At 46.5% G+C, this 18,321-nt stretch overlaps 1 protein-coding gene across 1 annotated transcript in view; it reads right to left on the bottom strand.

Annotated features, from left to right (window-relative positions):
• Window positions 1–7,011: 7,011 nt before the first annotated feature.
• LOC144937552 (guanidinoacetate N-methyltransferase-like) overlaps window positions 7,012–18,321 on the bottom strand; it is a 31,256-nt gene continuing 19,946 nt past the window's right edge. The window contains exons 2-6 of the mRNA XM_078864822.1: window positions 16,630–16,775; window positions 15,265–15,328; window positions 13,597–13,664; window positions 12,564–12,674; window positions 7,012–7,913 (exon numbers count right to left, since the gene is read on the bottom strand). Coding sequence (XP_078720948.1) covers window positions 7,773–7,913; window positions 12,564–12,674; window positions 13,597–13,664; window positions 15,265–15,328; window positions 16,630–16,775 — 530 coding nt within the window. The 3' untranslated portion in view covers window positions 7,012–7,772. The remainder of the gene's footprint in view (window positions 7,914–12,563; window positions 12,675–13,596; window positions 13,665–15,264; window positions 15,329–16,629; window positions 16,776–18,321) is intronic.

Below are 18,321 nucleotides of genomic sequence, written 5' to 3' on the forward strand. Positions count from 1 at the left end.
TTGTTCTTAATGTGCTCTGCTAAATATTTTTACACCTTCAACGAACGTGAAAGAATTAAAAAGTGGACCATGCTATTTACGGTAACACCGGTGGTGAGTGGTAGCTGAACTAGTCCTGGCTCTCAAGCGTGATGGTGGTGTAGGGGTCCAACAACACCATCTAAAAATGCACTAACAAAGGGCTATTAAGTGTATTCGTTTTCATCGTATTTAAAAAAAAAATCTTACTCTAAAAGAAGTTTAATTCTTCACAGTATGTGCAGTAACCATAGTGTGATTACGTTAGTGGACTGATTTACGTAGGTTACTACCGATTAGCACGGTCGGCTACGTACGGTGCGAAAGAAGTTCAACATACATATACTCTACCTACATTGTAGTAATCCACACCATATATCCGTGTCTCTACTTCGGCGTGAAGAAAGTGAGCTTCATCACCTCTGGTGCCCCTGTTAGACCATTTGCTTCACAATTGGAATGCAACTTTGATTCCCGGTTGGGATCTTTGTAGCTCATCAACATAAGGTCAATCATGCAGGTACTACGTTTTGGGAAGTCAACAGTGGTTGTCCTTTAAGGAATATTCCCCATAATAGGAATATGGAATTTCTACCATTGTCTGAGGGCTCTTAAAGATGGGCACTGCTCCAGACTAATTTGAGATAGAGAAGAAATTCTCTTTTATCCACGATTATTTTACTCACTACATTAGCCAGTTCTGTTATAACGCGTGCTTTATCACGCGGTTGCGAATTTGATAGAACGCAATTGAGTTAACGGAACTACGTTACGCAAGTAGGAATACGCAGATGCTTCTAGATGCTACCCACGCGCCTTGGTCTTTGTTCAGCCTGCTACGCTTCTCACGTGTTATCGCAGACTGCTTCGCCTGTTATCATCAATCATTCTATATAAAAGGGAAATATGTGAATGTGTCTGTTCAAAATGTTTAACGTACTTCCCGACATGCAACAAACTTGAAATTTGGCATGTGGGTACTTTCCAGACTGTACACCATGCAAAATTTTAAAAAATTGACTTTTGTATATATTTTTTTTTTGGGGGGGGGGGGGGGCGCAATGCATATATTTTGCACGGCAAGTGAGCTATGACGTCACATTTCTGTCATGTCACCCGCATACGGCAGCGTGACTCAGTGTGCCTGCTGACACCCCCGCCCCAACCCTCCGCGAGTCAAGTGCCATACAAATGTGTTGCAGGTGTAAGGCGTTCTTCGGGCAGCATTGCTTTATTTCAGTCGTTTACTGCCGTACGCACCCTGAAAGTTGTGTCTGCTGCAAGCGCGTGTATGTGTACCTATGGACGCGCGCATGTCTGTGTGGGGGGAGCGGTAGTGTAGTGGTTAGCGTGCTGCGCTACGAACCCGGCGACCCGAGTTTGATTCCCGCTCATGGCCACCACCGGTGACGATTATTTAAACCGGTCCTGGGCCTCCCCTAGGTCGACTCAGCTTCAAACGAGTAACTCGTGTAGTGTGTGAACATCTCCACTGGGGGGACAAAGGCGGCCGGGCGTGGTGTGAATCCAAGTCCCAGGCGAAGCCGGGTAGTAAAGCTAGTTTAATATAAAACGATTTTTCCATAACGCGGTGTTCTTCAGAAACGCAACTACCACGTTATACAACAGACTATCTGCCGGGACTGTAGAATCTGCAATAACTCCTACTCGTAGCCCAATTATTCCTCGTATCCACAAATATCTGCAGTTTTTTCCCCGTGGATATGTGGAGTCAATTCACAGGATTACCCTTTGCTGATCATAGCATCTTCCTCCACATCACCACAAAGAGTTCTACTGTGTTTTTTTATGGCATGGCCATGTACCCCTGACAAAAAAACCTGTTCTATAAAATGTGGGCAGATTAGAATCTGCCCTTCAATTGTTTGCATTCTGTCCGCGCGTTTCGTGCCAAGAGTGAACTACAAGCAACACCACGCAAAGACAGATGAAAATGTGTAAGGGACTACATTTTTTTAAATTTAATTTTCAATGCAAGGTGAACACTAGCTGATGCACAGAGGCACACCAACGTGTGCAGTTCCATGGAGCAAATTGGACATCACGCAGCAAAAGGATCATGTTCGTAGACTGCTCTCATCAATCGGGCACGTCTATGAGTGAAAAAGCAAAACGACATTAAACAACACTCGTTTTCATCGTTACAAGCTAACTGTACAATCACATCTAATGTCTATTATTTTTTCTCGCGCACTACATCTTGATCGCCAACAAGAAGCTCAACAGAGCCCTTTCTATGGCCTCAGCTGCTCACGCATTAGCACCATTCATCAGTGTCTCATTAAGCTGTTGTGAAACAAAATAATACAACACACGTCATGTAATTAAAGTACAAAACTAATTTCTACAAGATTACAAGTTCATTTTTAAAACTGCTATCTTGTCCTGCACACGTTGTTAAGGTAAGCAGTTGCTGTAAACTGACGGTTATGTGCAACATGCTGCCCTGTCATGCAAACACCTGCATAGTACACAGCAACTATTAAGCCAAGGATCGAGATCTTGGTGAATTTGAAATATAACACTTTTGTATAAATAAAAAAAGAGCTTAATTACTTTTAGCATATTCACAATGTAGGTACAGGAACTCCTCTACTTACGAACATTCGACTTACAAACTTACAGAGATACGAACAAACCTGTCCGTATGTCCAGTTGCCTGTTCGGATCGAGAGTTGTAAGTTCAACTGCCGCGCAACAGATGATGGTGGTGGCATCTACATCTGCAGAACATTACGAACCAGGGGAATCTACATCTACAGGAGATTATAATTGTTTTAAAGTAATTCCCCGTGTCTTGTGTACATGCCGTGCAACATGTTTGCAATTAACAAGAGTAAAGTTGGATTTACGAACACATCGACCGACGAACAGACCTGCAACCTAACTCGTTCGTAAGTAGATGAGTTCATGTACACGAAATTTATGTAAACCATTTGAAAGCCTTTTGTGACAACGTACTTTTTGTTTTCCGAGGATATCTTGACGTAGTAAAGTAATCTAATTTCAAATTAAATCTGGTCATTAATGCCACATTGTCCATACTTTATATGAATAATATACAGACCTCCAATAAAGTAAACCATAATTGATATGGGGGGCATATCGCAGATCCTGTCATCTGCAGATATTCGTTCCATAAACCGCGAAAAAGGTGCAGATTACATTTCCGTTAAAAATATTCAATTTATAATTTTAAAAAAGTCCGGTATATAACAAACACAATTATTATTTCCTTCATTCAGACCTTGATCCTGGCTTTTCATGTAAAGTTTCCCAAATGTGACCCCGATTGAGTTATCGGTGTCGTGTCACGAAATGAAGAGCAGTTGTTGCCACCCTTCGTGTTTGAGAATGGTTCACTGAAGCGGGGTATCACAGAGCTACTACCCTCTTGAGATCCCTGCAAGTGACCGCTGGTCCATACAACAAGGTGCAGAACTTTCCCACCCGCCTCTGCATATGAGAGTGGGTGGGGTTCGTCGAATGACAGTGAATCAAATATTGTTTTTATCCTCGGAGCAGGAACTTGTCCAAATCCGAGTGCAGAACCAATTTTGTATGCTATGTTTTCTCTTTGTGCAGTCATTGTTGACCGGGATGAGACAATCAACTCACTACGGCTTGAGAACTCAGTTTAATAAACATGGGAAACTGCCTGGATTCGAATCGAGGACCTCAGCTATACCAGCTCAGTGCTCCGACTTCTGAGCCATCCGGCCACTCCCTTGATTCTCTGGCATTAATATTAACGGACAAGACAGACTTAGGCAGTTCAATGTAATGCTACAATGTCCACTTAAAATTATCTGTGGTACTGTATTACCATACGTAATTTTAATGTCTAACATTAATACAAAATATTACATAGTACCGAATTTGCTTTAAAATACTGAACACTTAACAGCGTATGCACAGGCATGTACAACTACACGTGTAAATACTGCTATAAAGAAGGGAGAGTTAACAGTGTTACACTTTAATACCTGACTATTACCAACTACTCGACGAACTATTCTACTTTGTTATCCCCCTCCAATAGAATAATAACGACAGTTAGAAATCGGGTTAAAACATCGATACGTTCTTATACAAAATACTGCTTTTTAAAATTGTAAAAATACTATTTGCTTAAGATGACGCGAGTGCTGTTGTGTTGCAGGAGCGGAGTGTTTCGAAGCAGCAAGTGAATCTCTTGAGTGGAGCAGTGGTGATAACCAGGCCAGGGGTTTGGAATCTGGAGGGTAATTCCACCAATGGCTACGTATGCAGTGCTACAATCGCCATTGCTCACACCACCTTTGAAACACTACAGGAACGTCTCGCTTTAAAAGTTGAAGGGAAACAATTGTGTAGAGCATGGGCGTGCAAGCATTTACTGGACAGCATGTGTAAATACTTCCTGACATTGTCTCTGCATGCGGCTGTGGTCGTTTCAGTTTACCGAGTTTCATCGCTAAATCAAAGTATTTGTTGACCTTTAATGCGAACGTTTTGGGGATATTCTGTCCACATTTTGGCTGGCATCTCTCCTCTGAATGAATGCGCTTTCTCGGGTGGTGAAACGTCTCAGCGCAGACACCATTCACACTACTGGCAGCTGTCGATGTGCGGTACAAGATGACTCAACGCCTGGCTCGGCGATAGCCATTTGTTTGCCAGTAGGGGAGTGGGGGGGGATTGTTGCTTTTTAAGAGTAATTTTTCAAATTGTGCAAATTTGAACCGGGGTTGACATTGCATATTTCATAGTTATGTGGGGGAGGGGGGGGGGACCAGGATAACCCAGAAGTAACCCGTGCAGAACAGGGGAAGAACATACAAACCCCACACACAGAGGCGCCCAAGTCAGGAATGGATGCCCGGGGATCATTTTGAAAGTGGATAAAGTATTTGATTTTGCTGATGTGTGATCTAATGTCTTCTAGTGATCTAATGTCTTTCACCTCGGCGTGCATCGTGCTAGACAGGTAACAAGTTGCCCCTACAGTGAGTTAATGCATTGTCATGATCTTGATTAATAATTTGATCACGAATTCACTTTTTTATTTTCAAATTTTAATGTCTCTTTATTGTTTCTCGGTTTTTTTTAGGTCTCACTTGTGTTGTTTTGTCTGCCCAAATTAACCGAATTGTAATATCAGCATATCGTTGGCATATAATTTTGTGGAATTGTAAATACAGTGAGCATATTCTTTGGGTCTTTCGGTAAAGTCACGTAGATAGGTTCTAATAAAATAACAACAAAAAAACTACGACCGCTTGTGTTGCGATCGAAACGTCGTAGTTTTTTTTTTATTTGAACCTATCTACGTGATTTTACCGAAAAACCCAAAGAATATGAATTCCTGCAGTCACGAAAGCTTTAAGTCAAAAGAAGGCATAATTGCTTGTTACCAACGCAATTCGATGTGCATATCGCGATAAGAGTTGATTTTAATCAATGAATTGGTGCATTGCTCCATGCCTACATTTTGTACAACCACCAGCAGGAAGTTGTTTCACTTCCTGTTAATCGACAAAACAAGTATTTGGCATGAGGGTATGTTTCTTAGCTACATAAATACTACTCACGTTTTGTTTATGTACTATTTATACCTCCAACAAAGGCTAGAATACAAAGACGAGAGGTGTGTGGAATGTGTAGCAGTTCGTAATGTATGTTATTTGGTTCGATACAAAGTACTACTGTATTAGCTTTTGCACCAGGGAAAACATTTAAGTTCAGTTATGCATAGCCTCATTTGCAAGTTAGATGGGGGTTTTTTGTTACACACCATGTCAGCACATTACGGATTGTTTTTAAACCACCACTGGGAGACTGACGATGACACTCGCCGTACCTTGAACCGTTGATGAGCAGTCAGGGGTCTTTCAGCCGAAAAATACCACTTTTGCAATCTCTACTTTTGTTGTACCTTTGACAACCGTACTACACACGTAACATGCTTAACCACTAACATACAAGTCATACGTAAGCCATCAATCGGGAATATAATTAAGATGTACGAATATTATTTAAAGTAAAATAACCTCATGATGCAAATAGTTCAAGAATATAAGGCATCAAACAACTCCGTTTTTACGTGTTTGAAATTAGTTTAAATTTACAAAATTGGGGTCCGTGCAAAACTATAGCGCCTAAACTAGGAATACACTGACGACGAGCTAACGTACAGAGCATATGGCCCCTGCTAGAATAAAATTAGGTTTCCACCATAGGTTTAGTGAAAAACGCTTAAAACAAGTAAAAAAATACCGTACACGGTATTATGATTGTGCTCGCCATGGTAACAACATGACCCATGAGCATCCTGCACGCGAGATGTGGCTCCATCTGGTGTCCTTCGAGTTGTCGATTTCCTCTCCACTGTGCTCCAGATAAAGATCACCCAACTATTCTACTTAAGGGTCTACATTTTCAAACAAAATAAATCCAACATTTTACAAAATTACTACTGAAGTCTCACGTCTATACTTCTTAGCTGCACATTCAGTATTTATTACACGATTTGTTGTTCAAATCCATGCAACCGTGGCTCCATATTACCGGGAGCAAAAGTGAGATTCTGGCTTTAGGAATAAGCCTGATGTGTCTGCCGTGTGATATACACTGCTCACACACCATTGTGGCTAAATGAGGTCACCTGGATTGGTCAACCACTTGTGGTACGTGTGATCAGTATGAAGCTCAGTTCAAATATCAGGCGTACCCCGGTAACTCGATTTACGCCGATTAGTTATTACGTTCATCATAAATTAACACTTTTTTCTAATTACGTCTCGTTTGTTCTAAATTGTATTGTTTTGGTGGGGGGGCAAATCAAAACACCTGCAGTAAATTCACGTCTGCATTTTATACGGTTCCAGGCCATATGCCTGGCTGCCACGTTGCATAGCCTCGCCACTCGTTTACAAACCAAGCCGTGAAGTTCAAAACTAAACGTACGTTCCACCACGCTTCGACCTGTACTTACCGTATGTACTGTGCATACTATACATATTGTAGGTACGTCCTCACGGGGGGGGGGGGGGGGCAGCTGCGCGCACTGCCCCATCCTCACCCTTCCAGTCACCCCTCCCTCCACATCTTCAACATCTCACATTGCCTGTCTACCTATTATTCTCCATATGTATGCATGACAATATCTTGTTTGTGCTGGAAAGTGTTATTTTAGTCGGTTTTGGGTCAAAAATATTTTCTTAGGAACGCATCTTCGTTTAGATAATGGGACCTTATGGGAATATACGTTTCGATACAGTGCGATGTTTCACTTTACGTTCATGTTTCCAAAAACGCAACCCTAACGTTTATCGAGGTACGTCCGTATCATGATTTTACTTTTTTTTTTTACAGCCAAAAGCTAGTAATCTCAATCACGCTACAGCAGAGGGAGCAAACACCAATACTGTGATGTCATCTTTTGCTATGAGAGCATGGCAGAGGGCAGTGAATCTACCTGATATGGCAACACAATCGCCGCCATTGTTGTTGCCAGAACTAGTAGCACATGACACCACGACAGTGCGACAGCAAAGCGGCAATACATTTTTCGTTTTGTACGAACTGCAGAGTGACAACGGTGCGATGCTGGAGATGACAATCTCCCTCTCGTAGCGTCGGGGAAAATCGTTACACGTGGACCAGGCTTAACACACGGCAGACATAAATCTTGGCAACAAACCAGAGTCGCACCCTGACTGCATCGAGCTGCCTTGATGCCGGCCAAATGCCTACAGCTTGACGACAGTAGGGGCGATCATCTGCGCGTGAGAGTAGTATCTGCAGTCGGAAGGTGGAACCAAGTCCATGACCTCGGTGCTGATGTTTTCCCGCTTGAACTTGGCCTCCTCGAGTCGAGGCAGCTGTGTCTCCTGCGTGGACACAGGGAGCAGCAGTGGGTTGGCAAAAGGGGCCCGTAAATTGTTTTCATTATCGAATGCATGGGACACAGCGTTTGTTGCTAGTACGTATCACTAATTATCAGTAGACATGTTACAACAAACAAAGGTTATACAGCAAAGTACACCAGCGGGTATGTAATAAAGACATGCGTTAGTGCAATGGGAAGATTTTCTTGCACCGGGCTAGTATTGCAGAAGGATAAGGTATTAGGGTAAAGTATTACAACGGGCATGTGTAACCGCAGATACGAGTGTAGCGCTTACTGTTGTACAGCATCTGCAACTGCAGGTGGGCACTTAGTGCCACGCCATTGAGCATATACATGGGTGTGCCGGCAGGGCAGAGGAACAGGGGCAAGGATCACGGTCGACCTCGTGGGGAAGCCCCTGGAACCCTCTGGTGGGTTCGAGAAGGGAGGCACGGCTAGAGCGGAGCCAAGCAACGCCGAGGGGAATATAAACAGCAGAGCGTGAGAGCTCCAGGCTGCCGGTTCTAGGAGTGGACTCATTGCGTCGTCACTGTCGTCGTTGCCGCCTTCTTTGCTGCCGCTTTGACCGATAATTGCGCGGCCAGACAGTAGTTGGCTGTCTCGGTCGACGCCGTCGGTGCAACGTGGACAGGGTCGCATCTGGGCTGGGTCGTGCGGCAGCATGGACGTGAGAGAGAGGGGACCGGAGTTGGTGGTGTGAACACATCAATAAAAGGGGAGGACGGTGCGTCCTGTGACCACCTCATCTCCGACTGAGTGTGTGTGTGATGCATGCCACCCGCACACACACACAAGCCTTGAGCAGAAGGAAGAGGAGACCTACGACACTACATTTGGTGTCAGAAGTAGGGTATTAATAAACTCACCTGTAGTGTCATCGGGACGAGGACGGCGAGATGGTCATCCCTCCAACAGCCCCGGGACTCGGGATCCCAGTTACGAAGCCCGTGGGCTGCTGGGCAGCGGAGGAGCTGCCGCGGATTGGCGGGACAACTGCTACGCAAAATTTGCGGGGTGAGCGGCTACGCATCCGCGAGGGGAGAGTGGCTGGGCATCAACGGCGGGAGCGGCTACGCAAGGAGGCGGGAGCGACTACGCGTCGTTAGAGAGGGAGCGGCTGGGCGTCGACGGCGCTAGCGACTACGCGAGGAGGTGGGAGCAGCTATGCGTCAACGGCGGGAGTGGCCGAGCGTCGACGGCGGGAGTGGCTACGCCAGGTGGCGGGAGTGGCTGCGCGTCGACGTAGAGAGAGGCTGTACGTCGACGGAGAGAGAGGCTGCACGTTGCGGGAGGGGGAGCAGTTGCACGGCGACGGAGAGAGTGGGGGCTGCACGTCGACGGAGAGAGCGGTTGCACGGCTACGGAGAGAGCGGTTGCACGGCGACGGAGAGAGCGGGGGCTGCACATCGACGGAGAGAGCGGCTGAGACTTTCCCATGGTCACACACCGACCAAGCAGCATGGCGGAGGACCGCCATGTGGAGAGGGGTGCGGGCTGGCACGAGGCACATACCCCAGGGAACGGCGCGGGGGAGAGCAGGAAAAACCAAGCGGGAGCTTCCATCGGAGCGGGAGCAATGGGCTTCGGACAGGGGACCGCGCACATGGTGGGCACCATTTTGACGCCGGAGGACCTCCCATGGCTGGCGGATGCCATTTTGAGGCGAACGCAGGAGCGCACGGAGATGGTGCGAAGAGTGACGGAGCTGCAAGAAGCTGCTCCTGATCTGGCATGGGAGGTTCGCACAAGATTCATCCAGAGGAAACGGATGGAGGACGAGATGCCCTACGCCTTCCAGGCAGTGCTGCTGGTGCTGGGACGTGAGGCACACTCACTTTTTGGTGAGGGAGCGCCGACCTTCGAGTGGTGGAGAGGCTGCAGGAGCTGGCAAGAAAACTGAGGGTTGCCCTGCCCTCTGCCGTCAGCACAGAAATGTAATCCTCAACGGTGGCCAGGAAGATACAGGTCTTCGAGGAGATACAGCAGCTGGCAAGGTGGGAGGCCGCGACATGGAACCTGCAAGATATAGTGGCAGCGGGGGGGGGGCCAGGGGGCTCAAACAAGAACATCCCTGTGGGAGGACCCGCAACGGGGACAGCTCCCGCTGCCCTGGGGACCCACGCCCAAGTGCTTGATCTGTGGTCAGTCTGGCCACACTGCTTCGGAGTGTCCGGGGGACAAGTGACCACCTGCAAAGTCATCCGCGCTCGCTGGCCCGCCGGCATAGTCAACTCAAAGCCCCGGCGGACCGGGTCTCTGAGGCCTACCGAGACCGCCAAGTGCGAGGTCTCGGGGACCGGATTCCAAGCGGGCGCTGCCGAGCGGTCAGGGGCCACGCCCTTTGAGCCAAGGACTCCGTCTCCATCGTCTCTTGGCCCTCTGGGTTCCGGAGGTGCAGGACCCCGCTGAGACGGGGGTGACCGACATCATGGACTGGATCACGTGAGCTATGTCCCGGTATGGGGGGGACTCTCCCTTGCACTGAGAGGAGATCTGAGGGTGAGGGGGTGTTGCGTCTAAGGGCCTGGGTTAAAGGGAAATTGAGGAGGTGTGTCGGTTGCGGGGGGGGGCCGCGTTGTATGGGGAGTGTTGCCGATTCGCGGATGGGGGGCCCCTGTGGAAGTGTCGCCAATTCGCGGATGGGGGGCCTGTGGGAGAGTTGCTGATTCACGGACGGGGGGGGGGGGGGCGTCGCATTGGGGTGAGTGTTGGTTTGTTATCGGGGGGGCACCGGCGAATAGTAAGATGTCTTGTTGATTGCGGGGGATGCCGCGGTTGTACCGGGATTGTGGGGAAGGTTTTTTTTTTTTCTTGTTGATGTTCCTCGAGTTATTGGGGTTGCCCTGCCTGCCTACCGGTTGCTGCTGCTGCTGTATTGACAGCCGGGACGGCTGTTTTCTTAATGGAGAGGGGGGGGGGGTGATGTAGTAACATAGCGCTAACTGTTGTACAGTAGCTGCAACTTCAGGTGGGCATTTTGCACACACGCCGTTGAGCATATACACGGGTGTGCTGGCAGGGCGGAGAAACTGGGGCAAGGGTCACGGTAGACCTCGTGGCGAAGTCCCTGCAACCCTCTGGTGGGTTCGAGAAGGGAGGCGTTGCTAGGGTGGAGCCAAAGCCGTGCTGAGAGGAATATAAGCAGCAGAGAATGAGAGCTCCAGGCTGCCGGTTCTGGGAGTGGACTCGTCTCGTCGTCGCTGTCGTCGTCGCTGCTGCCACCTTCACCCAATCATTGCGCGGCCGGAGAGTAGTTGGCTGTCTCGGTCGACGCCGTCGGTTATGGCCCTCAACTCATCACAAGACAACGATCATTCAAACGTATTTGCCATCAAAAACTTGTGAGGATGGAGGAGCAGATGACATGTACTAAGCAATTAACTCACTTGAGTATGGGCAACATGCACACCGCCATAACTTTAATGCCAAGGTGGCCAAAAAAGTTGGAGAGGTGAGAGAGGGCGATCAGTAGATTTGGCATTAGTGCAGGGCAAGGAGGGAGAACATTCGTTGCAGCCAGCATGGACGTGGAGATTGCACATTTAACAAAATGAAGCAAAACAGACAATGGACACGAAGGACTCGAAAATGGAGAAATTGCTAACGTAGATATAAAATAATAAATATATCACGACGTTTCAATCGCAACACAAGCAATCGTCATCAGGTGAAAAAAATATAGCGGGAGAGCTGCTGAAGCAGGATGTTACATAGGTTTGAGATGGGTTTAGCCTAAGGGTAAGTGGGTGGGGCTAGAGATGGAATTTGCATGTAAATGTAAGATCGGTGAGCTGATATACCTCCACGCCCACTTACCCTTGGGCTAAACCCATCTCAAATCTATATAACATCCTACTTCAGCAGCTCTCCTCCTATATATGTTTCACCTGATGACGATTGCTTGTGTTGCGATCGAAACGTCGTGATAATTTTATTATTTTTCTATCTACGTGGCTTTACCGAAAGACCCAAAGAAAAGTCTTTTAATAGGCTATACGGGGGATCTTTGTCTTTCTGTGAATGTCTGTATACTCTATGTGTATTGTTATTGCATTTACGTAAATAAATACAATAATCACAGCCCACTGCCGGATGAAGGTCTCCACAGGTCATGTTCGTTATTTGATTACACTTTGCTATATCTGCACCTGCGGGTTGGTAGTGGGTGGGGAGACAGAACTGAAACAGATATCGATTGCTCATCGTTCATGTTAGCAGGAGCCGAGAACTCAACCCAGGTGCCAGGTGAGTCGCTGCACGTTGCCCAAGTCACATCAGACCATGCTTACGATTCCTCAGATTTGAAGTTAATGCCAAATATGTATTCGGTGTAAACGTGCGCGGCAGTGAAATGCATTTATACCGAATCAGCCAAACTACAGCAACTCATCTGAGATCCTAACGGTAGCGAGAGAAAGACTCCGAGCCATTTTGCACAGCTGTCTTGTTTAAAACGGGCTTAATATGTGAATTATGAAAGCCCTGTGCCATCTGTCAAGAGGTAAGCCGTCTCCATAATTGTGACTCAGCCAATGAGCCAGCAGTCTTATTTACGCTTACAGCACACACTGCCTGTTTATTGACGGTGTAACATGTGCAGCCCTCTGATAGTAAGCACTAAGCGGTCTACCTGGAACATCTTGTTGATGTCGGTGAACTGACTCTTCATGAGCTCGCCCCAGGAGGTGAGGTTGCAGTAGGTCAGCACACCGCCCGGTTTCAGGAGGTCATACGCGTAACCCTGTCACATCAGGCACAACTTTAGTGTGCAGCATATCTCTGGCAAGTGCAGCATACAGACTGCACAGTACAGTCGCTGTCTTGTAGCCTCATACACATCATGGGCAACTGGATAACGAACCCTGAATGCAGAATAATTATAATAAAAAAGATATGTCCCCCTCCATGCTCGAATGAGTGTTGGGCAACCCAAGAAACTCAGTGCACACCAGACACAAGGACATTTAACATCAGGGGAGGAGGGAGGGACCTTGCATGGTGGCATCTGGACTCGAAAACATTGTGTGGCGGTGATAGCCCAACACAGTACACAGCGCTACCTGGGCACCAATGCACCAGACACGCTACCCAGCAGAGTAGTGACCCGACAGGGACTGGCGTTTATGTCGAGCTCAAATACCAGGAAGCAGCCCTACACTTGCACACAGGATGGCGCTGCCAAATTTATCCTGGGCAGACGATTCCCGTGTCCGAACTGTAATATGTTATAACGGTTTCAGAGTCGCCCAAGTGTCTACAATTGACACAGATGCTGCCAGAGCCAATGGGGTAGACACTGCTCTGGTAGAATGATTTAAAAAAACTGAAGAATCACAGAATTCTGAACCAACTCTCACTTATCCCGCACACACAAAACTCGTACAACCGACACAGGTGCAGGAGCCAGTGACTGATGAAAGTGCCAAGTTACTTTCTGAAGGAAAAGCCAATCACAAATAATAGGATCATAATTGGGCCGTTTAAAAGCACTGTCTACATCAAAGCACCAGCCATTAAAATCCAGCAGGCTCAACAGGCTGGGAAAAGTAATGCTCACACGAGATCGCAGGATCCCAAAGATTGCCAGCATTTCAAAATATTGAAGTTCTTTTCAGACATATAGTGGATGATAATGCTACTCATATTTCGAAAATCAATGTCACCTGAATGAAGTTGAACTGATGGGTGTGCCAGGTCTCCTCTGACAGAGGGTAAGTATCGTACAGGATCCCTGTGAAGAGGAATACAAAGACCCCCCATATAGCCGTATTAGAAAGTTGGAGCAAGTGCTGTTAGCGATACGGCACACGAGGGGGTGGGTGGCCAGCACCACACTCGGCCCCCTTCGTGTCCCTAGTGCTGATGTTTACAGGTACTCATTTGAAGCTGAGTCGATCTTGGGGAGGCCCAGGACCAGTTTAGGTAATGGTCACTGATGTTGGGCCATAAGCAGGAATCGAACTCGAGTTGTTGGGTTCGTAGCGCAGGGTGCAAACCGCTACACCACTGCTCCCCACTGAAGAGCAATACACAGATTCACACACACAGGAATGGCATTTAGTGTTCTTCCTCTCTCATTTAGCAGGTGCTTTCTATTAATGCACCATTACCCTGAAGCTGGAAACACAGCTCATGTTAATCAGCCCTGCAATCGCTGGAAGAATGGCCTCCATGAGAGAACCCCTCGAAATGGTATTTGGTCTACTCTTCCACGCTGGCCGCATGTCTTGGAAAAGGCGGGAATATCCACACACGACTGTGCTGTCCCCATTTATACTGCTGAGAGGACAGTGCAGTTGGATTTCAAGATCTTTCAAGATCTTCGGATTCATCCTGAATATTTACGTGTATGAAATACATTATGTTTTAAATTACAAGACAATTCACCACATTCAGGAAAATGACACGAATGCCTCATATATTTGTCCTGCAGAGGAGAGGGCATTTGTTGCAAATTTAAATCTTATTTCCATACGCTTGAGGCTGATGACTTTACAAGACTGAATGCTGTACAGAGCAATTGCATTTTCTTCCCTGTGCTTGGCGAAGCCCCATCTGTGCCCACGCTTGACATTTGGTCTCCGATTAGCACGGCTGGCTACGTATGGTGCGAAAGAAGCTCCTCATACATGCATATGTTCTCACCACATCCCCCCTCGTGAGATACACATGACCGTACATATGTTGAATTTCTGTTGCACCGTACGTAGCCAACCATGCTAATCGGAGGTTCGGGGGAACAACAACAAACTAAACACAAAATCGGTTCTAAAGAAATTCGTTTTCAATCTAGATTATTTAAAGTGCATAGCTCCAGTGGCTTCCTAATATTGGAAGGAAGAGCTCTCCAAATGGCTGCAGAAGCGCATCTGAAAACGCGCGATGCAGTGACCATCTTTGTTCGATGGTAAGCCAAAAGCTGCTGTGAGGATAACCGTATGTTGCCGTTTGTATTCATGCAAAAGTTGGGGGGGAGGGGGGGGCTTAGCCCCCCCTTACCTCTTGGATCCACTTTTTCAGGAGGGTCCTGCCAGGTTATTGTAGAGGGTGATGCTGCTGTTTGTAATCCCATCTGAGAAATTTGCAGGTAATGTTTCAGCATTAAGATAATTGGCCAATGTCAATTACACTAGTATTGGTTGGGTTTTTTATATATTGGGAGGAAACCAGAGAACCCGGTGGAAAACCGTGGCAGAACAGGGGGAGAACAACACACTATGCAGAAATGTACCTACGTGGGGAATCAAATACAGGCCTTTCTTGCTGTGAGGAACAATTGCCACCACTGCGCTAGCCTGCCGCCCGATATGAGAGTGTCTACACCTAATTACCGTCAAAGTGTCCTTTCGGCAGCGTAGGCACGACGTCTTCCCACAAGCCCTTCAGTGGGACCATCTGAAACAACAATGGCATCGCGAATAAAGCGGCTCTGTCTGTTAAACCCTGCACTGCATTTCCCATTCCTGGGAATGATCGCAATTACTGACAAAGCCACATCGCACAATTCAGTTTCATTATGCTTTAAACATCAATTTTAATGTCCATGCTTGCCAACTTTTTTCAGTTATAGACTTGCATTTTTTTTCTATGAAACAAAATAACTGAGCATAGGGCCCGAAGGCCCAAAATGTCAAGCAACAAACATCATGACTATCAGATATGTAACAGTTGAAATACTTGGTTAGGGTTGACTCGCCTATAGGGTCAGCAAAGTAGCTTCGCAGGGACGAACTCTACTTTGGCAAGGTATCCAACAGTGTCTGTCCGATTGACCTAAAAAATACTGATCCCCGTTGTGGGAACGCAGAATTAACACGAGTCGTTCAGGACTAACGAATCAACTAACAGAGTAAATTGTCCCTTTTTTTGATAAAATCCTCGCCGAGTCTTGAAAATAATGTTTCGTGTGTGGGAAAAAGACTAGGGCGCTCAACGAGGAAGTCGACAAATATGAGGGGTGGTATCGAAAAAAAAAATCTGCACTGATGAGTTACAATCCCACTTGCTGCACTGCCATATTATGTTGAGCATACTGAGCATGCTGAGGGGGGTCACAACACGTGATGATTTACTGTACGTGCGCTCCACCAACCCTGCCTCCAAAGAGGCTGCATTGTGGGCGTTTGTCCACCATGACCAGCCGCCATCCGAGATGCTATGCTGACGAGAACTGTACTTACTCTCGGTGAACCCCTTTGTCTGAACCCGATCTGGGACAATCGGACGGCAGCAGGAAACGAAGTCTTGCTGGAGTATTGATCCACACCCGGGCGAATCATTGTCATGATCAGCAGCAAAAGCAGTGCTCCTCATAGGCTACTTTGTGGCACGATATACAACGACAAGCAACGTCGCAGTACCCAAATTGTAAATGTTGTGGGTTTACTGAAATAGTAACTATCCGTAATACATTTTTTTTGCTTAAATGACATAAATATAAATGTGTCATTGAGTCTGAAATGCCAATTAGTTACTCGTTGCAGTAACGAATTGGCATGTTTTGTTTACGTGACAAACATTACTAATTGGCTGTGTCGGGTGGTGGCAGGTTTAACGACACATTAATATTTATGCGATCTAACCCCCAAAAAACTTATATTATGGATAAAGTGTGCATGCTGCAAGTGCCCCCCCCTCCCCTACCAAAGCTGCCACTTCTCTGCAGCAGACGCTGGCACCTGCCCTGCCGCTCTCACCTTGTGCAGCTGCTGCCCTGCCCATCGCTGCAGACGTGCGAACACCCCGTCGTTGCACTCGACGATCCAGTGCTCGGCGATGTCATGCTCCTCGATCTTGGTGGCCGCAATGGCCATGCCGAACCCAATTTCCAGCACCCTACCGCCTGGATTTTCAGTATAGCAGGGCACAGGGCAAAACGTTACAACAAGAAACAATACAAAAATACGATGGGAGTGCAAATTATAGGAAAGGTAAAAAATCACTAAAAAAATATCCAAATAAAACTAAAAATGTTTTATCTTACCAGGTAAAACCCACTGAGCTGTATAGCTCTTTTTTCAGAAGCGACCTGGCCACAAGTGATAGCCCAACGAAGTGGTTTATGATGTGGAAATATACAGCAACCGAATATTCTTAACGCACGTTTCTAAATGTAGAGGAAAAAACCAGAGGAGCCGGTGAAAAATCCACGCGACCACGGGGAGAGCATGCAAACTCCAAATATACAGGCATCAGGGTCGCGATCAAACCCACGACCTCCTGCATACCAGGAGAGGTAGTTAACATCTAGCCACAGCAGAAGTGGCTTATCACGTGGCAGAGACGACCGCCGGCCACTCCCGTCAGTGGCTGTCGGCCCCCGGTGCATTGCACCCATCTCAGTCACAGGCGTCGACTGTCAACTGCAGATCTGATTAGCATGGTTGGCTACGTACGATGCAAAATAAGTTTAAAGTACATATGTACTTACATACACGCAGCTCCGCTCCATCAAAACAGACAAATAAATATATCCATGTTGTTTGAGTGCACAAGGAACCGAGTAGCAGTAAATATTTTAAGCGTTGTTGACAATGTTTAGATATTCGTTTTCACTGACCATTAAATGTGTTAGATAATAGTTTTCGGTAGATGTAATTAGACTTAAGAGATTATGCATGGATTGTTTGTGGTGTACCAGACATTCCACATAACAGGAAAGAGTCTCCCCCTCAATTGGTCTGGCTTTGAGAGGTTTCCACTGCCTTACAATCCTACATTAATTTCAGAAAACATATAATGAACTACCCTGAGTAGCATAACTAACTTTAGTTGTATGTGACATATGTAAATAACAGCCCAATGATGGGTCAATCTGATAATCAAATACTGTGTATAAGTGTAGCTTTGTAAGGCATGCTCATACAAATTATATTATTTCCCTGCAGGTTTAATCTCTACTATGTTTTATGGCAACATTTCAAAGACCGGGATATGTTTTAACAGGAAAGGCTGTACTTTTCTCATGGTGTTTATTCTTGCAGACCGGTCTATTAATGACCGATGGCACACGTAAGACCAAAGTACACAGCATTCACATCTATATAATATGCGGAGAACGTTTGAAATTTCAGGCTGGCTTCTCAGCTGTGTACGGTGTGCAGTGGAGCTTCAAAGGAGTGGGAGCTCACATCTACTAAATGCAGCTGATTTGGAGTGTAGTTTTAATTGTACAATGTGTAGGTTGACCCCAATGGAGAATGGACCAAGTGGACAAAGTTTAAAGAAATGTTTAATTGTAAAATCCTAACAAATAACAAAAAACACATTAACACGTCTTCATTAACACTAAATTATGACAGACTTAAATTTTAGGCAATGACTGCATTTTAGAGCAGCTCTGAAGAACAGCCAGTGTCCAAACAGCCCCATAAAAAGTGGCATCGTCT

Source organism: Lampetra fluviatilis, chromosome 19 (assembly GCF_964198595.1).
Source record: "Lampetra fluviatilis chromosome 19, kcLamFluv1.1, whole genome shotgun sequence".
Lineage (NCBI taxonomy): Eukaryota > Metazoa > Chordata > Hyperoartia > Petromyzontiformes > Petromyzontidae > Lampetra > Lampetra fluviatilis.